Here is a 24,733-nt window from a genome sequence, read left to right on the forward strand (position 1 = left end):
GACTTACAGCTGTACCCCCAACACAAAGCTGCACACATTCTGAACAGCAGTGGCACAAACCTCGTACTCAGGTGAAAAATCCAAATTTTTTAACATAATGTTGTTAGTTACACACATAGAAAAACATCATCTTTAACTTTTACATTTCTTTACAGGGCTTCAAACCTGGTCCGACCAATCAGATGGTGATAGTATCAGCAAGACCCAAAGAAAGAAGACTGGCTGAAGGAATCCGGTAATACATTACACATAGAATAGTTCATTTATTTTCCTTTGTCTGTTTCATTGAATTTCCCTTTATAAGCATGCACACATGCACACTCTTCTTCTTATCGCACACAGCTTGTTAACAGTGAGGCACAAGAGAAGGCATAGATGCAGTGAGTACATAGTACATGGTAGATGATACCAAACCAACAAGCAGCGTGAACAACTTCTTAAGAATAAAGTCTACTCCAAAGTTTGGCAGGTCAGAAGGACCAGCGTGAAGCTGGCCCCCCACCCCACGCAAAACACAGTGGAAATGGTCTCGATCGTTTGTGCTGGTTTGTGCAGGAAAAACTTTCGTTTGTGCTGCTTTAGATTTTAAGATATTAAAACATGTTTTTAAGGTCAACCTAAGTTCACCCAGCCCCCCCACATTGTCCAAATTGAACAAAAATTGTCTCGATCGTTTGTGCTGAAATAAAATGTGAGTTTTTTTGTACGAGTCACTTTTGAAATTAGGACGTTTAATTTATAGTGTGGGAAGAATGGAAGAAGAGATTAATTTTTGTTTTGGGTGACCACAAGTTAAAGTTATTCGGGGAGCGTGATGGGTCTGAGGTGAAGTGATACGGTTTAGACGAAGCATGTTCTGTGACTGTGATGCCAACTGGTAATAAAAAGCAGCATCTTGTGTTCAGACTGCGTTTTCTCAGACTGATTACTCAAGCCCACCATTCCAGCTGCATTAATAATAAACACTTAACACGATATAAAAATGTTGGTTTGTGCCGCTTTGGTTTCTAAAGGCTAAGTAATATTTTAAAAGGTCAAACCGTTCATTAAACTCCACGAAAATGCTGGTTGGTGATTCGTCCGATATGCAGCGTTTTATTATACAGCAAACTAGACAAATAATTCACTTTACAGAGAAGTATGGTGTAGTGTGTTTTTAGAGGAATGTAACTGTGTTTGGAAGATAGCCACCGACAATTTCATTATCCAGCTTCTTCCTTGTTTTAATCCAGGATTCAATAAAGTTTTTAGTAAAAATCTGAAACATGTTTGTGTCTCTTAAGTAAGGAAGTAAGTAAAATGTGGTAATACTCTCAGTTTATACAGTGCAGACTTTATAGAGCTGTTATTCTTATTTAGATGCAGCAACTTAGCAGAATGCAAAAGAGGTTCATCTAATGAATGCAAAGACAAACCAATTAGGTTTTCTTGGGAATTCACATATATTTAGTATAAAACACCCAGATGACTGAAAATTGTCAAAATGTGCAACTTTGGATGTTTCATTCTTTCATTTGACTGCACTAGATTCTTAACAGATTAATGAGAATACTTGGTAATAACTACTTAATTATTCTTAACAGATTAATGAGAATACTTGGTAATAATTACTTAATTATTCTTAACAGATTAATGAGAATACTTGGTAATAATTACTTAATTATTCTTAACAGATTAATGAGAATACTTGGTAATAATTACTTTATTATTAACAGATTATTGAGAATACTTGGTAATAATTACTTTATTATTCTTAACAGATTAATGAGAATACTTGGTAATAATTACTTAATTATTCTTAACAGATTAATGAGAATACTTGGTAATAACTACTTAATTATTCTTAACAGATTAATGAGAATACTTGGTAATAATTACTTAATTATTCTTAACAGATTAATGAGAATACTTGGTAATAATTACTTAATTATTAACAGATTATTGAGAATACTTGGTAATAATTACTTAATTATTCTTAACAGATTAATGAGAATACTTGGTAATAATTACTTAATTATTCTTAACAGATTAATGAGAATACTTGGTAATAATTACTTAATTATTCTTAACAGATTAATGAGAATACTTGGTAATAATTACTTAATTATTCTTAACAGATTAATGAGAATACTTGGTAATAATTACTTAATTATTCTTAACAGATTAATGAGAATACTTGGTAATAACTACTTAATTATTCTTAACAGATTAATGAGAATACTTGGTAATAATTACTTAATTATTCTTAACAGATTAATGAGAATACTTGGTAATAACTTTAAGTTGTTGATGGCATGTACATGACATAATAAAGTCAATAAATTCAAAAACATTTAAGTTTATTTAGGCCTTAGCTGCAACCAAATCAAGCCTCTTAAATGTATTTTCTAAGTTATATGAAATATAAATCAATGTTTAATATTTCATAGTATTTACCTTAGTTTACTATAACTCATACAAGAGTATGACGTCAGTATTATTTAACTTCCTCTACTGAGGGATAAATAAAGTCCTCAATAAAGTTGGATGCAAATTAGTAAAAAATATTAAAGTGATTAAACTAACTAGATATCTCTGTTTCAACTAGATGCCCAAACAACCAGCAGTAGACAGAGATTCCCTTCTGGAAGTTCTCTGCTCATCAAAAGAGGCCAAACTCCTGGAAAACGCAAGCATAGCCACCCCTAGAGTCAGAGTCTGGACAGAGCTGAGTGAGCAGCTAGGACACAGGATCTCTGCAAAGGCGCTTTATACCATCGTCAAGTTAAACCGATACGATGTCTGGTCAGCTTTAGGGTTCAGTATTCAGACCAAGGATCCAGAAAGCAGTGACCCAGAAACATCAGAGTCAGGTTTTTCTCCTGGACTAAAAGATAAGGATTTCCAGCTTGAAGTTCCATTTGATAAATGGAGGCAGTTTATTCCTGAATATGTGGAATATAAGGACATGGGTTCTTCAACTAAAAAAAGGGAATACAGAATTTTGAAGCCTGGCATCTGGACTCATATTATAAATGAGCTTATTTGGAAAGAAGTTAAAAGCCCATGAACATCTGTATTTAAGAGAGCCTAGGTCTATCCATCACAGACAACAGATTATATATCTATAAAAGGTTACTGTAAAGAGTGTCTTAGTCATTTAGATATTCAGTGTGAGAAAGAGCCTGCACTAAACAGCCCGATGGTCCTAAAGTGCAAAATAAAAAACACTGATGAATCCAAGCACACAGGTCAGTCCAAGCGCTTCATGTCTGGACACTTGCGTGTGCAGGTAGCCACAGAGTGTGTGATGGCAGGAAGGAACCCATGTATGGCGGCATCACGGGCAAACACGCTGATGGATTTTGGAGATCCTGAGCCAAGCCACCTACCCAATTTGGCTACCCTGTTGAAACAGCAGCAATATCACGCCAAACAAATGCAGTTTACTCATTATTATATTGGTGAAGTAACAAAATTTAAATACTCACTGGTTGCATGGACGAACTTGGTCTGGAAACAGGAAAACCCACAAAATAAGAACGTCACACTTTATCTTTACCAAAAAAAAAGGCAGTTCACCGTGTACCAGAACAGTGCTCCGCAGCGGACACTGAATGAGTGGAAAAATCAGCCGGACTAATTAATGACCAATTAACCGCAAGAACGGCTCCCTTCAAAACACACTCCATCAACTAATTCAGTAATGGTTTAATGCAATGATTGACCCATAAGAAACTTGTCATATCTTAAAAACTAACGCAGCACAAACGATCGAGACCATTTTTGTTCAATTTGGACAATGTGGGGGGGCTGGGTGAACATAGGTTGACCTTAAAAACATGTTTTAATATCTTAAAAACTAAAACAGCACAAACGAAAATCTTTTCAGCACAAACCAGCACAAACGATCGAGACCATTTCCACTGTGTTTTGCGTGGGGTGGGGGGCCAGCTTCACGCAGGTGTCAGAAGGTTATACTGAATTGATCTCATAAAATATTTGACTGAACATGTAAAACAATTACGCTATGTTGTAATTGCAGGAGTAATTTATACAAAGCAGCCTCAAACCTGACCTGCGAGCTCCCAGACATGACTGTGCTTCACCTGAACGAGGCCTATGAACAGATGCCAAGGGACACTGCTCCACTTATAACCACCGTGGGGATTTCAGGGGCTATACCACTGGTGGACAGTGCCTTTGGCAAAGTTCAAGAAGGAAGTGTCCTCTCCTATCTCCTCCCAGCATGGAGCCCACCTAAAACGTGTTTGCATTCCACTGCAACACCACGACCATCTGTACCTCCCTCCAATTACTTCTTGGGCCCCACCAAGTGCTGCTTTGTACTGAGCCATCATCAGCAACTCCACATGATGTCTCTGGAAACATCACATGACATGCCCACCGAACTGAGGAGAGCACAAGGCAGCAAAGCTCTCTGCAGGAATGGCACCTCTTAAGGAGGCTGCGTGCGACATCCTCTAGATTTAGGTATGTGCACTTTTCACCCAACAGCATATATAGTTGTAAACAAACATGATGATCCTGTCGGAATAAGAAACTGTGTTAAATATGATTTTGTTTTTAAAACTTTGCCTTCATATAAACATCTTTTTCAGAAACCGCAGCCTAGCAGACCTTATGCATTTTGGTTTTAATAATAGTATAGTGTTTATATATATATATATATATATATATAATTGTACTGTTTAATTATATACTGTTTATCCATGTGATGTGCTTCAGAGAAGTTTGCCATGTGAGAGGACAGTCATCGGCAGAAAGCTTGGCCTCGAATCTCTCGGTCAGGCTACAAAACTGCCGACATGAAGAGAGGCCTCGAGCTGGAGCCTAAGGCAATAGAGGAGTATTGTCTGGCGAGGGACGTCAACCACTACCCATGTGGCTTCATCATTCATCCCGATGCGCCGTGGCTTGGGGCTTCACCAGATGGTCTGATCTACGACCCAAAAGCTGAACCTGCATTTGGACTGGTAGAGGTGAAGTGTCCTCATGTCAGAAGCTATGTGGACTGCACTTACCTCAGGGTCTCTGATGACATACTTCAGTTAAAAAAATCACATGCCTACTACTGGCAGGTGCAGGGGCAACTTTTATTAAGTGGATTTGAATGGTGCGGCTTTGTAGTCTACACTGAGGATGACCTGTTCATTCAGAGGATTTACAGGGATGATGAAGTTCTACAAGCTATAAAAGAGAAAACTGATTATGATGCTTGCACTGCTTGTAAACAGAGGTGGGTAGTAACGTGGTACATTTACTCCATTACATTAACTTGGGTAAGTTTTTACAAAAAATGTACTTTTTATAGTAGTTTTAAAACGGTGTGCTTTTTACTTTCACTGAATTATACTTATAAATTAACACTACTTTTACTCCATTACAATTGCATGCATTCCACTTGTTGCTTCTATTTTTGGCCATTTATTAATATGAATCAGTTTTGTTACACGACTTCCACATGACCATCTCAGAAAACAAACATACTGTGCTGGTGGCTACGTCAGTTTTATGAAGACTGTTTTAATGTGATGGATGTTTTATTCATGTTCATTTTTTTCATCACTGTTTCAGTTATTGATTTTTAGTTAAAAAGAATATATCTGATGTTGTTGTCAGTATTTTAGTAGTTTTTTTCAATAAGTACTTTTTAGTCTAACTAGAGTAATTATTTGGATGACTAGCTTTGACTTTTCCTTGAGTCATATTTTTCTCATGTAACAGTACTATTATTTCAGAATTTTTGGCTTCTCTACCCACCTCTGCTTGTAAATAACAAACAAACACAAAACAATTAAAATTCCACCGTTTGTGTCCCAAAGGAAGGCTGTGAGATCGCCTTTTTTATTGCATCAAAATGTTTAAAACAGCAATAACAATATCACATTCAATGACTAACTATTCTACAATAATCACTTGCAATGTCAGATTTGATTGTTCTACTTTGCCCAAGCCTTAACCAAGGGGCCATTTTCGTAGTTCAGCAGGAGACATGCAACAACGTACAGTTGATTAATGTTACCAAACATATTCAAAGGAATGACTGAATCCAATAACTTGTGTTCTTTCAATCTTCGAATCACACGCTCCACATGCACTCTGAGGTGTGCGATTGCCTGCGTTTCCCTGACCTCACTCTCAGGCATTTGATGTCTTCCTGAAAGAAATGCAGGTCTGTACATCTTACAGGGCACACAGTTGTCCATCAGGAAGCCTCTGTCCACCATGATCGCTGAGTCTGGACGGAGAAGCTTGCAAAGACCTGATTCCACAAACAGCTGCTTGTCGCTGATCGAACCAGCATAGAGGGGAGAAACAAAGGTCACTGGACCATGTGGTGCTATACCAATCATTCCTTTCAGGGTGCAGTGGGACTTGTAGTTTGAGTAGACCTCACTCTGTAGCAAGGGAGAAGAAGGGGTTTGGCACCTCAGCTCAGTGCAGTCCAGAACCACAGTGGTGTCAGCATAGTCTCTGAACTCTACAGGTAGGTACTCCCGGATCCTCTCTTGTGTCATCCAGATTCTCTGTGCACCCAGGACAGAAAGCAAAAAAATGCTCCATGTGAGAATTATTCTGCTCACAGTAGATTGGTGGATTTGATAGCGGTCAGCCAGGTCCCTCTGCTTCAGTACAAGGGCCGGGTAGTTCAGGAACAGGAACATCTCATCTATTGGGTGTAGAGCCTGTCCCTGTGAAATACACAAGATAAGAAATAAATGGTTGGCTGTACTACTTTATTGTGCTGTAGTTGGAAAATCACATAATTACAAATAAGGCCTACCGTGGGAGCACTCAGTCGTCCAGCATCATCAGCAGTTAAGCTGGTCGCTCGGACCATGTATTTCAGTGATGGTTGAATGACCTGCCAAAACCGCATCAGGTGGTCATAAGATGCAAACCTGGAAACAGATGGAGACCTAACTTCACCTGAGGGACATTCCATTTTGTTTTATTCATTATTTTGAAAATTACCATAAGCAGGATAAATGTTAACCAAACTACATTAGTCAGATATTCAGTCATTTTTTTCCCCACACGCTGTGTAAATTTTTTTTAGATAGACATTTATTTATGCCTCAGTGGGGTAATTCATAGTGCTGTAGACAGCTGTACTATTTCACAGTAAACAAGTAAAACAATATGAATAGATAAACAAGTTGTGTATACAAATATATATATACACACAACTACAATATAAATACATCAACACTGCTGTGAACAGGCCTAATTGTGGAGTCTGACAGCAGAGGGGAGGAAGGACCTGCTGTATCTCTCCATTGATGATGCTTTTGGTGTTCTTGACCTTCATCTGCGATCTGAAGTAAACCTTCCTGCTACAAGCAACCACCTGTTAGACCGGGGTCTTATTAATTTGTATTTCAGAATACGTTTTTAATTTCCATGTTCATGGAGTCTAACAAGTAAACCAGTCTATCCAAATATAAGAAGACGACCCCTCATTTCCCCTTGATGTTTCACTCTCAGCAGATATCTGCATCTGATCATCCACCTGGCTGCTTCCTACCTGCAGATTCTACAGGTGAAGCTCCTGCAAACTTCAGTTATACTGAGGGGTTACCTTATGAAATAAATGCTTAACATTTTCACAGTACAGAGCAGCCCCTTTCACCCTGCTGCTGTCAGACCTTACAATCAGACCTGCTCACAGTCGACAACATGTAAGCTAGATGTTTACAGTAAGCAATAAGCAGAAAGCAATATACCATCTCCTGTGCTATAACTCAGCTCTTTATTTTCACCAATATAAAAAATAAAATAATGGTGCTCCTCTTGTGACACTGTATTATCATCATCATCATCAACAACATTATTATTATTAAGAAGAATAGACTATGCATTATGTAGCGTGGCTATGTATTATTATTATTATTATTGTCATTGCTGTTATCGTTATTATTATCACTTTATTTCTAAAGAGGGGCTCCATATAACTGGTCTAAAAGTAGAAGATAACTAACAAATGTACTTACCGGGTGAAAAAACGAATGTCCACATCGGACCCATCAAATCGCTGTATCCCGAAACGTGACAGGAACATCTGCTCCAGCTGCTGCCTTAGTGGAGCGACTTCCTCTCGTAGCCTCTGCTTTTCCTCCAGCACACTGTCCACAACGGCAGGATCCGGACCCACGCAGTAGTCGTGATCGTGTGCACAATCTGGTTCCCCAGTTTCCACATTCTCTGGTTCTCTAGCTGTGCGTTCCCACACAGAAAGTCTTCTCTCACCAAGAGAAAAGTTGTTCCACGGAAATAAAAGTGGAACGGCGCCGGGTCTCAGCGCCTCCTCTTGCCTTCCTTACTCGGCTCTTTGACATCTTGCGCTGTAAAGTGTCGACTGCATACACGGGTGTGTGGAGTGATGATGAGATTATCCCTTCTGATGTTCACCATCCATCTCTTCCGTTGTTGATCCTCCGAGGGAAACGTGTGGAAACTGATGGTTGAATTGTATTTAGCTGACGAGGTAACAATGGAACACAGCAGTGTTCAGCTGTCCACCTTTCACGCCGCTGAAACTTGTGTTCCTGCTTCATCTCACGTTATATATTATACCATTATAGTAATACACTCTTCTATAAACAACTATACTACCTGTTGTCTCGAATATGAACAATATCTTATTCCTTTGTTTCCCTCAGTGTTCAAATCTACAGCCACAACGTTACCATAGCTTTAACCGGAAGCGTTTTTACTGGCGTGTCGTGAACCGGAAGTTAAAAAAACAGCACCGTGCATAAAGTCTCTTACAACTGTTCATGGTAAGGTTCAGTATAGCTTATATATCAATTATTAAAAAATAAAAAACTATTGGACTGACCCTTTGGACTTTCTGAAAAGATAATGTTTTCTATTGCCACCCACAGATATAGCAGCGTATCTGGAATACAAGCTGGACACTTGAATGGCTCCTGTCATGCTCCGTGGTACGGGGCCCAGCTTTCCCAGCTGCCCTGAAGGCATCTTCCCCTCATTCATTCATGATTGCTGATGCGCTCCACCTGCGCTGAGCGCTTTATATACCTGCTGGTGACAACTCTTCCCTGCCAGATCGTCTTGGTTCATCTCTGTACGTATCCAGCCTTTGTACTTCTGCCTGCCTGCGTGCCTGTCTGTCGTTGACCCTCTTGCCTGGATTTGGATTTCGCCTCTGCCTGCCCCCTGTCTGGTGCTTGTGCTTGTTTGGATCTTCTGACTCACTGACCTCTGGAAATTATTACAGGACTGAGATATCGGATCACGGACTCTACTTTCCTTGCCCCACCGGAGATTCTCTGGATTCCCCGCTGTCTGCCTTGTCAGCAGTCCGACCTGTGGTTTGTAAACCGCCTTCTAACCTCATGAATCTGCAGTGAGAGTGTGTGTGATGTGTTTGTGTCTGCAGTTAGTGTGATGAATCTGCAGTGAGAGTGTGTGTGATGTGTTTGTGTCTGCAGTCAGTGTGATGAATCTGCAGTGAGAGTGTGTGTGATGTGTTTGTGTCTGCAGTCAGTGTGATGAATCTGCAGTGAGAGTGTGTGTGATGTGTTTCTGTCTGCAGACAGTGTGATGAATCTGCAGTGAGAGTGTGTGTGATGTGTTTGTGTCTGCAGTCAGTGTGATGAATCTGCAGTGAGAGTGTGTGTGATGTGTTTCTGTCTGCAGACAGTGTGATGAATCTGCAGTGAGAGTGTGTGTGATGTGTTTCCTGCTTTAGTTTCTGCTTAATGATTTCTGTGTTGCAGGAAATCCTCACAGCGTATTTGCGGTCTGTCGGGCTCGAGGTGGTGGACACCAGACATCCTCCATCTCTGCTTCATCCTCCCTCTCCTCCTTTGATCCCTTCTCCTCCCCCTCATCTTCCTATTCCTCCTCCTTCTCATCTTTCTCCTCCTATTCCTTCTCCTGTTGTCCTTTATCTTGCCCTTCTCCTCTTTCTAGTGTTTCTTCTTTTCTGTTCTCTTCCTCTTTCTCCTTTTCCTGCTCCCCCTTTCTTCTCCTCCTCTTTCTCCCCCTCCTTACTGTTTCTCCTCTTTCTCCTCTATCTCCTTCTCCCCCTCCTCCTCCTATTTCCTCTTTTTATCTCTCCTCTTCCTTCTCCTGCTCCACCACCTTCTCCTCCTCCTCCTTTTTCTTACTTTCTCCTCCTCAGGTAGGTGCTGACAGTGAGGAACAGGTGAGAGTGGAGGGAACGGACAGATGTTCATTCTACTTTATCCATAAAGATGATGAAGATTTCACAACAAATGGAGCTAAATTCATTAAAATAAATCAATAAGCACATCGCTTCACCAGCGCTGAGGAGGCGGAAAACTTCATTAACAGACACGGTCAAAACGGGTGAACGACTTACGGGATAATATTCGTCCACAGGACCGATGACAACTATGGGACGGGTGGACAGTATGAAGAACTCTTTGCGGGTGAGTGCTGAGCTGGCTCGGTCTGTTGCCTGGCAACGGGGCCACCCCGCGGACCATAACCTGTTCTATGGCTTTTTCATTTTACCTGTTTTATTTTTGTTCTTTGGGCCAAGAAGTGGCCAAAAGGCCCTCTTGAAGCTTCAGGGGGGACACTTTAAGTTTAGTTTTTGTTCTTATTTTTGCATATATGTTTGTGCTAAAGGAAACGTAGACATGACAAAGAAATCTGGGATAGAGAGTGGCTTTTACTTTGTTATTTTCGACTGGGGCTATTGCAGTATGGTTATTTTCTTTTTATGGTTACAAAATGTATTAGAATTATAAGTTGGAATATAAAGGGGTGTGGAAGTCCTGCTAAGAGAGGGAAGATAATGGCGTATCTTAAGCATCACAAAGCAGATATTGCATTCATTCAAGAGTCTCATTTCGGAGCAGAAGAAGCTATGAAATTGAAATTTGGATGGGTGGGGCATGTTTTTCATAGCTCCTTCTCCAGCAGACGTAATGGGGTCACTATATTGATACACAAGAATCTCAACTTTACTTTAATTAAACAAATGAAAGCTAGTGAGGGTAGAATGATTTGTCTCCAGGCCAACATAAATGGTAGCAATATTATACTGTGTAATATTTATGCGCCAACAATTGGGAACCCCAATTTCTTTCATGAGGTAAATAAAATACTGGGGGACATGGAGGGGGATATTATCCTTGCAGGAGACTTTAATCAGGTCTGGGACGCCTTTATTGATCGAAGCGTGTTTACCAGCCCATTAGTACCTAAAGACAGGGCTGCAATCCATATGTTAAGTGAGGATAACGGTCTTGTAAATATCTGGCGGCTAACAAATCCACGCGAAAGAGAGTATACTTTTTTTTTTTCTCACACTGTCATAAATCCTACTCGAGAATTGACATGTTCTTGATATCAAACAACATTACTAAACAAGTTGCGTATTGCAAAATTAATGCAATAGCTCTGTCTGACCATGCCGCTATAAAGCTGGGGATCGATATAAATAAGAGAGGGAGATGGAGACTAAACACGTCATTGTTGCATGATGAGACATTTACAGCATCTAGAAAAGAAGATCTTTTGTCCTTTTTAGACATAAATACGGGCAGTGTCGACAGAAGGTTGACTGAATGGGAAGCGTCAAAAGCATACATTAGGGGAAAAATCATAGCATATGCATCTAAAAAAGGAGGATATAGGCAAAAGCAAAGAATTAGAGACTCAAATTAGAGTGCGCGAAAGGGAACTGGCACAACATTTCCGGATCAGTCATATCAGAATATTTGTAAACTTAAATTTGAACTTCAGGAAAAATATAACAAGAAGGTAGAATACGCTTTATTTAGGTTGGGGACATCCTTTTATGAAGAAGGGGAAAAACGGGCAAACTGCTGGCCAGACAATTAAAACAACGGAATTCCAGCAACTTAATCGCAGCCATTAGAAAAGGGTGTACAACAATGACGGCAACCAAATAAAGTTTTACAACAATATTATGAGGCATTGTACACCTCAGACATAAATCCCAAACAGGAAGAAATGACAGTTTGTTTGTTTTTTACCAATTTGAATCTACCTAAATTGACTCCTGAACAGGCGGACCTATTAGGTGGTCCTATGACAGAGACTGAAATTAGGAAATTCATATCTAGTATGAAAAATGGGAAATCGCCCGGGTTAGACGGGCTTCCCGTTGAGTATTATAAGCAATTCTTGGACATCCTGGTTCCAGTGCTAAAGGAGGTATATAATGAAGTGTATACTTTACAGTCCCTACCCCCTACTTTTGGCGAAGCCCTGGTATCTGTTCTGCCAAAGAAGGATAAGGACCCTTTGCAACCCTCTAATATTCGACCCATTAGCTTACTCATTGTAGACTGCAAGATTTTAACTAAGATCTTAGCAACTCGCTTAGAGAAGGTATTACCGGTTATCATACACCCAGACCAAGTGGGCTTTATGAAAAATAGATCATCGACAGACAACATGAGGAGATTGATACACCTAATTAGCATTAACAGGGAAAAAAATGGTCCAATGGTCTTTTTGCGGCACTGTCAAATTTTGGGTTTAATAACCACTTTATTACATGGGTTAACACTATATAACAGCCCCAGGGCGTCAGTCACAACCAACGGTGTAACATCGCCCTTCTCCAGTCTTAAAAGGGGCACGAGGCAGGGTTGCCCTCTTTCGCCTCTGCTTTTTAACATCTCGCTGGAACCGCTGGCTGTTGCTATAAGGGCGAACGCAGACATAAGGGGGGTTGCAAACAACATAAATTGCTACTGTATGCGGATGACATATTGGTCCTGTTAAAAGACCCAGATTACACAACACCACATTTAATGGAAACAATACAATCATACTCAAATGTTTCAGGTTACAAAATTAACTGGACGAAATCTGAGGCCATGCCAATCACGGGGTTTTGTAATGGAAATACAATAACAAAATTCGGCTTTAAAGGGATTCCTCGGGGAAGGACATATTTAGTAATTTCAATAAGCAGGGAAATAGAAGAAATGCCTGTGTTAAATTTTGAACCGATTCTACAAAAAATAAAGACTAACCTGGACAAGTGGGAAAAGATCAAACTTACACTGTGGGGGAAGGTGAATGTAATTAAAATGGTTGTGTCTCCACAGTTCAATTATACCTTAATGATGCTACCTGTCATTGTTCCCCCTGCAATATTTAGTCAATATGACACATTGATTAAGGAGTTTCTGTGGGAAAGGAAAAGACCCAGAATTAAGCTGGCTAAATTATGTGCACCTAGAGACAAGGGAGGTTTGGGGTTACCGGATCCAAGATTATATTATATTTCTTTTGAGATGGCAAAACTAGCTAAACTTTGGATGGGACAGTATGAATTGGATTGGACTATTATTGAAAAATATTTATCCTCCCCCTTCACACCTATTGAGTGCCTCTCTGAGTGCGGGTAGAACTACAAACCCTGTCATGTGACACTCACGGGACGTCTGGACAAAAGTGCACAGGTTGATTGGGTTGTCACAGTGTAAACAGTTGTATTCCTCCCCATGAGAAAACCATGACAATGATGTTTGTTTTGGTTAGCTCCCATTTATGGCACAAAAGATAGTTACTTGCATTCCAAGGTGGCGGTATACAACGGCAGGTGGAAGTGATAAAGGTGAGCCTAATGAGCTATGACGATCAACAGATAAGATGTGTCCAGGTGCTAATCTGGTTAGCGTTCTCTGACTTCTTAACCTTTCATTTTTGCTGACTATCACTGTGGCTTTCAGCGTGATCTCAGCATTCTCTCAGTGTATCCTCTTAGCGTTCCTTAGCGTAGCGTAGCATAGCGTAAATATAGCGGTAAAAAACCGTATGACCTCCCGTTACCCAAGCACAACGCGCTCTGCCGTCTCCACCCATATATGCCCTTCCCCTCCACCTCGCCACCAATAGCGGAGGGGAAATCAAGTCACCTGTGCCGTTCTCAATATAAACAAATACCACCACCGTGATGAGCCTGGAACAAATAAGAAAAGGAAATAATGGCTCCTACACATGGTATATGTACGCTGGATAATCTCTATGATGGTGGAGTGTTTATGTCATACAATGAACTGCTGAAGAAATACAACCTAACTGGAAAGGAAAATTTCTGGAAATACCTGCAGATCAGGAACTGTGTCAAGTCACTCAAACAGCTAAATGAAGAAAACCTCATTCTGGATTACTTCGCAAGGCCACCTCATCATCATCGCGCTTCCACTTTTTACAGAACAATCAGCTACGCCATCAGCAGTGACTGTAAAAATTTAAAGGTTTTGTGGGAAAAGGACATTGGGTGTGTGTTCGGCGACGAGGAATGGATGAAAATTGTTCCACAGACTGGAAAATACATAAGGGAATGTAAAGGTAAATTTACACAGTACAAAATTATGCAGAGATATTACTGGACACCAGTGAGACTGAACAGAATGGGTCTTAAAAGTGACTTTATGTGCTGGAAATGTCAAAAGGATGCAGGTACACTGATACATTGTCTGTGGGAATGTCCATTTATAAGACCCCTGTGGTTGATTATTGTACGAATCCTGAGTGATTGGTTGGGTGAAACAGTGCCACTCTGTCCAAGACTCTGTTTGCTTGGTGATAGAGGACGGATGTCTCATATATCAAAAGGGAAGTTTTCCGTTATTATAATTGGGATCTCTGTAGCAGCCAGGGTTATCCTTAAGCACTGGAAAACTCCAAAACCCCCACAAGTTAAGGAATGGGTCAACCTGATGGTTAAAATGGCCTCATATGAGTGTATGCTCTACAAATTAAGTAGCAGGGACAAAACTATTGCACCGGTCTGGGGACCATTTTGGTCTTACATTACTATAAGAGCCACCCAACAGGAGGACTCCTGAAGGCTCCCTTACTGATGACTGTCTCATGTTTTTGTATCAGGTAGCTACTGTCACACCCCATGTTTGTTTGTTTGTTTGTTTGTTTGTTTGTGTTCACTTATGTTTTATATATTTGTCTTATATTTTATACGTGATAGCCCCTCATATGTCAAGGTCAATTTATGTCAACCTCTCCAATGTTAAAGGATGTTTAACAGAATGTTTTGTTACCCTGTCATGTAAAAAATATTAATAAAAAAAATCAATAAATCTGTTTTCTAAGAGCTCAGAGGTCAGGTTTAACAAAGTGTTAAATGTAGCAACAGATAAAATTAAATTCAAGTAAATTAACTTGAAACTAAAACAATAATTTAATAAACAACAAACTTGTAGAGCATCAAGCAATAAATGAATGAATTCGGAAAAGTGACAAAAATAACACTAAGGTAAAAAAACATGGTTTATTTAAAAAGATGAATAATTTGAAACGGTTTTGGTGATAAAGAATCATCTAGTAGCTGGTTAGATGAATCCGATCAAACAGGTGAACATGTCTCCCGTTCCCACTCTTTCCTATAATGGATGAAAGTGTGTATGTGTGTGTGTGAGCTGGTGGGCGGACGTCACCACAGCAACTTGTTTCACATCTGTTCTGTGTGTTTGTGTCTACAGGTGAACTCTCTGCCAGTTCTCTGGCTCGTTGATGGGCAGCTAGTGGTCCCTCCTGGATACCTGTAAGTAAAAGACAAGTCCTGATCAATGTTTAACACCAGCAGCTGAGCCTCTGTTTGTATGTCCACACCGTCTTCCTGCTGTTAAATGTGTGTATCTGTCTCTGCAGGATGCCGGTGCACGACCCCCGCCACGCTGCAACCACCCAGAGCGCCTGCTGCTCACAGTAAGTTTTTAATGGATGCTTTCACTCCAGATCTTCTTTTCTTCTCTCCTGATCTGTGCCAGTGGACCAGGTTTCTGCTTTGTTGCCTCAATATTTGTGTCCCATGGAAAGTTAAGGTTCCTGAGATTGGAAGGATGTATACCGGGGCTATTCAATTCGGTCCTACGAGGGCCGCAATCCAGCAGGTTTTCCATATATCCCTGTTTCAACACACCTGATTCAAATTAATTAGTCATTGTGCAGAACTTTGTAAGATCCATTAATTTGATGCAGGTGCGTTGAAACAGGGATACATGGAAAACCAGCTGGATTGCGGCCCTCCTAGGACTGAATTGAATAGCACTGATGTATACCATTCCAGGCTAAAATCATAACAGATTCATTTTATACGTTTATTTTCGACCAGTCACCAATGCAATTTATCTGTGAAGCCATGCTGTTCCCCAGTAGCAAATGATGCTGTAACAAAAGAGGTCCTGTTACATCAACAAGGGTCCAGTAAAAGTAGTCCAGTAAAATAGTTGGTCCACAACAAGTCTTTTATCCATAAAAACTCATTGTAAGCGAAACCTGAAGGATTTTAAGGTGTACTTTTTTCCTTTTTGTGAGTCAAAATGTAAACACGAGTCCTCCTCTGACTGGTTTTTATTCTGTTTTGTGGCTGCAGGAAGAGGAAGCGAGATGACCACAGCGAGCTGCCATACGTTAAGAAGCCACCCAACGCCTTCATGCTCTTTCTGAAGGAGCAGAGGGTGAGTGTGGTGGCTGAACTTGGCCACACCGGGAGCGGGGCGGTGAACACCATCTTGGGGGAGAGAGTAAGTAAACTTGATCTGCTAAGCATCCTGTGTTGATGCTGGTTTCTGATCTGGGAGGCTGACAGTATTTTGTGGTCTGTCCACAGTGGAAGTCCTTGTCCACCGAGCAGCAGGCCAAGTACTACCAGGAGGCCGACGCAGCGAGGCGCCGCCATGAGCAGCAGCACCCCCAGTGGTCCAGCAGGGACAACTACGTACGTACGCTGTGCTCAGACATGATCACCTCACTGCACTGATGCTGATGAAACGGTGACAGCAAAGAGTTTCTATCAGCTGGTATCAGAGGAAAAATCAAATGTCTCTTTTTTACTTTTTAGGGTCAGAAGAGGAAGAGGAGGCATCAGGGAAGCACAGCTCCCAGCAGCTCTGGAGGTAACACAAGACTTCACAGCATGTGTCCCATAGGTCCAAAGGTCCCACATTGTTAAAACGTTATTGTTGAACAACAGAGACACACGTTAAAAAAATCAGCTGATTGAAACATTAAGATGAAGATCACAGTCAAGGTTAGAATTAAAATCTTTCTTGAAGTTGTCTCAGAAGGCTGATGGTGTTTTTGTATTTGTGTTGCAGCTTCCTCTTCTAAGCCTGAGGGAGGGTCTGCCGCACCTGCCTCTGATGTCTGAGGTAAGCCCCGCCTCCTGGTGGATCCTGCTAGGTCCTCCACTAGTCCCCCCCCCCCGAGCCCAGACACAGTTCACCCATTCAGCATCATACTGATTTTTGGCCCTTAAATCCTTAAAGATAGCCAGTCAGTTAGTTCCTCTGAATGGCAGGAACCTTGGAGTCATTCTTGACCAGGATTAGTTCTTTAGTTCTCACATCAAACACGTCTCTAGAGCAGCTATCTTTCATTTAGCATGCCATGCTATTTTTATTTATATAGCACTTTTAAAGAGTGCAACACAACAGGTAAAACACAGGACAGAAATAAAACACACTCTACAATTAAAAACTATATAAACGCTAAAAACATAGAAGATACAAACAAACTGAACGGATGGTAAAAGTAACGCCAACCTCTCATTGAGTTAAAAGCCAAGGAATAAAAGTGTGATTTCAAACTAGATCTAAAAACATCAACTGAGGAAGCTCGTTCCAGAGCTTCGGGGCCACAACAGAAAACCTTCTCAGTTTCCAGCAACATCTGCTCAGCTGACTGCAGGGAACAAGGAAAGGTGTAGGTGCAGCAAGTTGGACAAAGATGAGGGCGCAAAACCATAAAAACACGTAAATTTCTTGAACTAGAATGGGTGGCAGGGCTTTTAGTTTTCATCCCGCTTTCTGTCTGTCTGGGGACAAAATGCTGACACACTTTCTGTTTTTAAGACAAAACTAAAAGTTGGCGTCCTTGATGAGCTAATGTGTAATTTATTAACCTGATAATCAAATAATTTATCATAACATTTAAAATTCACTGAAACTGTTTAATCATTGATGTTTCTTCTCTCTTGTGGGCAGACGAGTGGCCGTGGTCTTCCAGTGTGGTCCCAGAACGTAGACCAGAAGTTCTGGAACAAACAGACTGAAATCCTCCTCAGAGCCTCTTCATCCATTTTTTATTTCAATTTCATGATTAACTTTTGTATATAGTTCTGTTTATAGTTCCATGTAAATAGTTCCATTTAAGGTTTAATGTTTGTTTTTCTCTTGTTTTTGTTGCTCTACAGTGCTGACCATCCAACTGTAGAACATCCACCTTACATCTCCACCTGCAGCCAATAACATCAGCTTGTGTTAACATCCACCTCAAGTCTCCATCTACAGCCAACAACATCGGCTTGTGTTAACATCCACCTCATGTCTCCACCTGCAGCCAATATCATCGGCTTGCTGCCTCCACCTGCAGCCAACAACATCGGCTTACTACCTCCACCTGCAGGCTCCACATGCAGCCAACAACATCGGCTTCTGTCTTCACCTGCAGAGAACAGCATCAGCTTTCTGCCTCCACCTGCAGACTCTAGTAGGATAGTAGTAGTATACTCAAGTAGGATAAAGCAGGGTGAAGCAGGGTGAAGCAGGATAAAGCAGGATAAAGCAGGATAAAGCAGGATGAAGCAGGATGAAGCAGGGTGAAGTAGGATAAAGCAGGGTGAAGCAGGGTGAAGTAGGATAAAGCAGGGTGAAGCAGGTTCAAGTAGGATGAAGCAGCATGAAGTAGGGTGAAGCAGGACCAAGCCGAGTGAAATAGGATGAAGCAGGTTCAAATAGGGTGAAGCAGGGTGAAGGAGGATAAAGTAGGGTGATGCAGGATGAAGCAGGGCGAAGCAGGATAAAGTAGGGTGCAGCAGGGTAAAACAGGATGAAGCAGGGTGAAGTAGGGTGAATTAGGGTGAAGCAGAATGAAACAGGATGAAGCAGGGTGAATTAGGGTGAAGCAGAATGAAACAGGATGAAGCAGGTGGATGAAGTAGGGTGAAGCAGGATGAAGTAGGGTGAAGCAGAGTTAAGCAGGACCAAGCTGAGTGAAATTGGATGAAGCAGGTTTAAGTAGGGTGAAGCAGATTCAAGTAGGGTGAAGCAGGACCAAGCAGAGTGAAATAGGATGAAGCAGGTTCAATTAGGGTGAAGCAGGGTGAAGGAGGATAAAGTAGGGTGATGCAGGATGAAGTAAGGTGAAGCAGGATGAAGTAGGTTCAAGTAGGGTGAAGCAGGACCAAGCAGGGTGAAAGAGGATGAAGCAGGATGAAGTAGGGTGAAACCTACTTCATCCTGCTTCATCCTGATTCAACCTGCTCAAAAGGAGAGAAATCAGTTAAAAAAAAAAAAAAAAAAAAAGGCCAATTTAAACAGGAACATGTCACTTACCACGAAGCTTTGATTAGCACCTCACTCATCAACTAGAAGACGGACAAGGATTTTTGGTGGAGACAGAAAGCCCATGTTATTGGCTGCAGGTGGAGACAGAAAGCTGATGTTGTTGGGTGTAGGTGGAGACATGAGGTGGATGTTAAAACAAGCCGATATTGTTGGCTGTAGATGGAGACATGAGGTGGGTGTTAACACAAGCTGATGTTGTTGGCTGCAGGTGGAGACAGCAAGGCGACGGTAGAGTATGCCGGTGGAGGCAGAAAGCTGATGCTGATGTTGTTGGGTGTAGGTGGAGACATGAGGTGGATGTTAAAACAAGCCGATATTGTTGGCTGTAGATGGAGACAAGGTGGATGTTAACACAAGCCGATATTGTTGTTTGCTGAAGATGGAGACATGAGGTGGATGTTAACACAAGCCGATGTTGTTGGCTGTAGATGGAGACTTGAGGTGGATGTTAACACAAGCTGATGTTATTGGCTGCAGGTGGAGATGTAAGGTGGATGTTCTACAGTTGGATGGTCAGCACTGTAGAGCAACAAAAACAAGAGAAAAACAAACATTAAACCTTAAATGGAACTATTTACATGGAACTATAAACAGAACTATATACAAAAGTTAATCATGAAATTGAAATAAAAAATGGATGAAGAGGCTCTGAGGAGGATTTCAGTCTGTTTGTTCCAGAACTTCTGGTCTACGTTCTGGGACCACACTGGAAGACCACGGCCACTCGTCTGCCCACAAGAGAGAAGAAACATCAATGATTAAACACTTTCAGTGAATTTTAAATGTTATGATAAATTATTTGATTATCAGGTTAATAAATTACACATTAGCTCATCAAGGACGCCAACTTTTAGTTTTGTCTTAAAAACAGAAAGTGTGTCAGCATTTTGTCCCCAGACAGACAGAAAGCGGGATGAAAACTAAAAGCCCTGCCACCCATTCTAGTTCAAGAAATTTACGTGTTTTTATGGTTTTGCGCCCTCATCTTTGTCCAACTTGCTGCACCTACACCTTTCCTTGTTCCCTGCAGTCAGCTGAGCAGATGTTGCTGGAAACTGAGAAGGTTTTCTGTTGTGGCCCCGAAGCTCTGGAACGAGCTTCCTCAGTTGATGTTTTTAGATCTAGTTTGAAATCACACTTTTATTCCTTGGCTTTTAACTCAATGAGAGGTTGGCGTTACTTTTACCGTCCGTTCAGTTTGTTTGTATCTTCTATGTTTTTAGCGTTTATATAGTTTTTAATTGTAGAGTGTGTTTTATTTCTGTCCTGTGTTTTACCTGTTGTGTTGCACTCTTTAAAAGTGCTATATAAATAAAAATAGCATGGCATGCTAAATGAAAGATAGCTGCTCTAGAGACGTGTTTGATGTGAGAACTAAAGAACTAATCCTGGTCAAGAATGACTCCAAGGTTCCTGCCATTCAGAGGAACTAACTGACTGGCTATCTTTAAGGATTTAAGGGCCAAAAATCAGTATGATGCTGAATGGGTGAACTGTGTCTGGGCTCGGGGGGGGGGGGACTAGTGGAGGACCTAGCAGGATCCACCAGGAGGCGGGGCTTACCTCAGACATCAGAGGCAGGTGCGGCAGACCCTCCCTCAGGCTGAGAAGAGGAAGCTGCAACACAAATACAAAAACACCATCAGCCTTCTGAGACAACTTCAAGAAAGATTTTAATTCTAACCTTGACTGTGATCTTCATCTTAATGTTTCAATCAGCTGATTTTTTTAACGTGTGTCTCTGTTGTTCAACAATAACGTTTTAACAATGTGGGACCTTTGGACCTATGGGACACATGCTGTGAAGTCTTGTGTTACCTCCAGAGCTGCTGGGAGCTGTGCTTCCCTGATGCCTCCTCTTCCTCTTCTGACCCTAAAAAGTAAAAAAGAGACATTTGATTTTTCCTCTGATACCAGCTGATAGAAACTCTTTGCTGTCACCGTTTCATCAGCATCAGTGCAGTGAGGTGATCATGTCTGAGCACAGCGTACGTACGTAGTTGTCCCTGCTGGACCACTGGGGGTGCTGCTGCTCATGGCGGCGCCTCGCTGCGTCGGCCTCCTGGTAGTACTTGGCCTGCTGCTCGGTGGACAAGGACTTCCACTGTGGACAGACCACAAAATACTGTCAGCCTCCCAGATCAGAAACCAGCATCAACACAGGATGCTTAGCAGATCAAGTTTACTTACTCTCTCCCCCAAGATGGTGTTCACCGCCCCGCTCCCGGTGTGGCCAAGTTCAGCCACCACACTCACCCTCTGCTCCTTCAGAAAGAGCATGAAGGCGTTGGGTGGCTTCTTAACGTATGGCGGCTCGCTGTGGTCATCTCGCTTCCTCTTCCTGCAGCCACAAAACAGAATAAAAACCAGTCAGAGGAGGACTCGTGTTTACATTTTGACTCACAAAAAGGAAAAAAGTACACCTTAAAATCCTTCAGGTTTCGCTTACAATGAGTTTTTATGGATAAAAGACTTGTTGTGGACCAACTATTTTACTGGACTACTTTTACTGGACCCTTGTTGATGTAACAGGACCTCTTTTGTTACAGCATCATTTGCTACTGGGGAACAGCATGGCTTCACAGATAAATTGCATTGGTGACTGGTCGAAAATAAACGTATAAAATGAATCTGTTATGATTTTAGCCTGGAATGGTATACATCAGTGCTATTCAATTCAGTCCTAGGAGGGCCGCAATCCAGCTGGTTTTCCATAGATCCCTGTTTCAACACACCTGCATCAAATTAATGGATCTTACAAAGTTCTGCACAATGACTAATTAATTTGAATCAGGTGTGTTGAAACAGGGATATATGGAAAACCTGCTGGATTGCGGCCCTCGTAGGACCGAATTGAATAGCCCCGGTATACATCCTTCCAATCTCAGGAACCTTAACTTTCCATGGGACACAAATATTGAGGCAACAAAGCAGAAACCTGGTCCACTGGCACAGATCAGGAGAGAAGAAAAGAAGATCTGGAGTGAAAGCATCCATTAAAAACTTACTGTGAGCAGCAGGCGCTCTGGGTGGTTGCAGCGTGGCGGGGGTCGTGCACCGGCATCCTGCAGAGACAGATACACACATTTAACAGCAGGAAGACGGTGTGGACATACAAACAGAGGCTCAGCTGCTGGTGTTAAACATTGATCAGGACTTGTCTTTTACTTACAGGTATCCAGGAGGGACCACTAGCTGCCCATCAACGAGCCAGAGAACTGGCAGAGAGTTCACCTGTAGACACAAACACACAGAACAGATGTGAAACAAGTTGCTGTGGTGACGTCCGCCCACCAGCTCACACACACACATACACACTTTCATCCATTATAGGAAAGAGTGGGAACGGGAGACATGTTCACCTGTTTGATCGGATTCATCTAACCAGCTACTAGATGATTCTTTATCACCAAAACCGTTTCAAATTATTCATCTTTTTAAATAAACCATGTTTTTTTACCTTAGTGTTATTTTTGTCACTTTTCCGAATTCATTCATTTATTGCTTGATGCTCTACAAGTTTGTTGTTTATTAAATTATTGTTTTAGTTTCAAGTTAATTTACTTGAATTTAATTTTATCTGTTGCTACATTTAACACTTTGTTAAACCTGACCTCTGAGCTCTTAGAAAACAGATTTATTGATTTTTTTTATTAATATTTTTTACATGACAGGGTAACAAAACATTCTGTTAAACATCCTTTAACATTGGAGAGGTTGACATAAATTGACCTTGACATATGAGGGGCTATCACGTATAAAATATAAGACAAATATATAAAACATAAGTGAACACAAACAAACAAACAAACAAACATGGGGTGTGACAGTAGCTACCAGATACAAAAACATGAGACAGTCATCAGTAAGGGAGCCTTCAGGAGTCCTCCTGTTGGGTGGCTCTTATAGTAATGTAAGACCAAAATGGTCCCCAGACCGGTGCAATAGTTTTGTCCCTGCTACTTAATTTGTAGAGCATACACTCATATGAGGCCATTTTAACCATCAGGTTGACCCATTCCTTAACTTGTGGGGTTTTTGGAGTTTTCCAGTGCTTAAGGATAACCCTGGCTGCTACAGAGATCCCAATTATTATAACGGAAAACTTCCCTTTTGATATATGAGACATCCGTCCTCTATCACCAAGCAAACAGAGTCTTGGACAGAGTGGCACTGTTTCACCCAACCAATCACTCAGGATTCGTACAATAATCAACCACAGGGGTCTTATAAATGGACATTCCCACAGACAATGTATCAGTGTACCTGCATCCTTTTGACATTTCCAGCACATAAAGTCACTTTTAAGACCCATTCTGTTCAGTCTCACTGGTGTCCAGTAATATCTCGGCATAATTTTGTACTGTGTAAATTTACCTTTACATTCCCTTATGTATTTTCCAGTCTGTGGAACAATTTTCATCCATTCCTCGTCGCCGAACACGCACCCAATGTCCTTTTCCCACAAAACCTTTAAATTTTTACAGTCACTGCTGATGGCGTAGCTGATTGTTCTGTAAAAAGTGGAAGCGCGATGATGATGAGGTGGCCTTGCGAAGTAATCCAGAATGAGGTTTTCTTCATTTTGCTGTTTGAGTGACTTGACACAGTTCCTGATCTGCAGGTATTTCCAGAAATTTTCCTTTCCAGTCAGGTTGTATTTCTTCAGCAGTTCATTGTATGACATAAACACTCCACCATCATAGAGATTATCCAGCGTACATATACCATCGTTATGCCAGCCCTTCCAGTAAAGTGGTGTTGTCCCAATGCTAATTAAAGGGTTTTCTCATGGGGAGGAATACAACTGTTTACACTGTGACAACCCAATCAACCTGTGCACTTTTGTCCAGACGTCCCGTGAGTGTCACATGACAGGGTTTGTAGTTCTACCCGCACTCAGAGAGGCACTCAATAGGTGTGAAGGGGGAGGATAAATATTTTTCAATAATAGTCCAATCCAATTCATACTGTCCCATCCAAAGTTTAGCTAGTTTTGCCATCTCAAAAGAAATATAATATAATCTTGGATCCGGTAACCCCAAACCTCCCTTGTCTCTAGGTGCACATAATTTAGCCAGCTTAATTCTGGGTCTTTTCCTTTTCAAGGATTCAAAGATTCAAGGATTCAAGGAACTTTATTGTCATACCAGCTCACATTTACATGTTTATGGTACGAAATTAGAACTGAGGTCCCGGTTTGAGCCATAAGAAGGAGGGCAATAAGTCAAATAAAATAAGACATGAAAAAAATTAGAAATATAGGCTAAATATAAATAGAATATAAGCTAAATACAATAGAATATAAACAGCAAAATTTTAAATAAAAATAACAGTAAACACTAAAGAGCCCAGTTTGCATGTGCAGCCTAGAT

At 41.2% G+C, this 24,733-nt stretch overlaps 2 protein-coding genes and 3 long non-coding RNA genes across 5 annotated transcripts; 2 read left to right on the top strand and 3 right to left on the bottom strand.

The window, feature by feature from the left end:
- Window positions 1-36: 36 nt before the first annotated feature.
- On the top strand, window positions 37-4,090 carry LOC121647735. Its single transcript, XR_006011882.1, has 3 exons — window positions 37-71; window positions 156-235; window positions 4,025-4,090. It is a non-coding gene; the product is annotated as an uncharacterized LOC121647735 (long non-coding RNA).
- A 1,707-nt stretch (window positions 4,091-5,797) lies between these two features.
- On the bottom strand, window positions 5,798-8,407 carry LOC121647815. Its single transcript, XM_041997526.1, has 3 exons — window positions 7,998-8,407; window positions 6,788-6,905; window positions 5,798-6,695 (listed from the first exon to the last, which is right to left on the bottom strand). The coding sequence occupies exons 1-3, from the start codon at window positions 8,063-8,065 to the stop codon at window positions 5,943-5,945; spliced, it is 939 nt and encodes a 312-aa protein (XP_041853460.1). The 5' UTR covers window positions 8,066-8,407; the 3' UTR covers window positions 5,798-5,942.
- An 8,100-nt stretch (window positions 8,408-16,507) lies between these two features.
- On the top strand, window positions 16,508-16,907 carry LOC121647069. The gene is made up of 3 exons (XR_006011777.1): window positions 16,508-16,535; window positions 16,622-16,729; window positions 16,853-16,907. It is a non-coding gene; the product is annotated as an uncharacterized LOC121647069 (long non-coding RNA).
- Window positions 16,908-20,918: 4,011 nt separating this feature from the next.
- Window positions 20,919-21,576, bottom strand: LOC121647068. The gene is made up of 4 exons (XR_006011776.1): window positions 21,549-21,576; window positions 21,355-21,462; window positions 21,177-21,231; window positions 20,919-20,975 (listed from the first exon to the last, which is right to left on the bottom strand). It is a non-coding gene; the product is annotated as an uncharacterized LOC121647068 (long non-coding RNA).
- A 2-nt stretch (window positions 21,577-21,578) lies between these two features.
- On the bottom strand, window positions 21,579-22,799 carry LOC121647478 (transcription factor 7-like 1; the record flags this gene model as incomplete). Its single annotated transcript, XM_041996972.1, has 3 exons — window positions 22,531-22,799; window positions 22,367-22,423; window positions 21,579-21,699 (listed from the first exon to the last, which is right to left on the bottom strand). Coding segments are annotated over exons 1-3 (330 nt in total), but the record flags the coding sequence as incomplete, so codon positions are not given.
- Between the last annotated feature and the right edge of the window lie 1,934 nt (window positions 22,800-24,733).

The sequence above is a fragment of the Melanotaenia boesemani genome, chromosome 10, assembly GCF_017639745.1.
Source record: "Melanotaenia boesemani isolate fMelBoe1 chromosome 10, fMelBoe1.pri, whole genome shotgun sequence".
Classification (NCBI taxonomy): Eukaryota; Metazoa; Chordata; class Actinopteri; order Atheriniformes; family Melanotaeniidae; genus Melanotaenia; species Melanotaenia boesemani.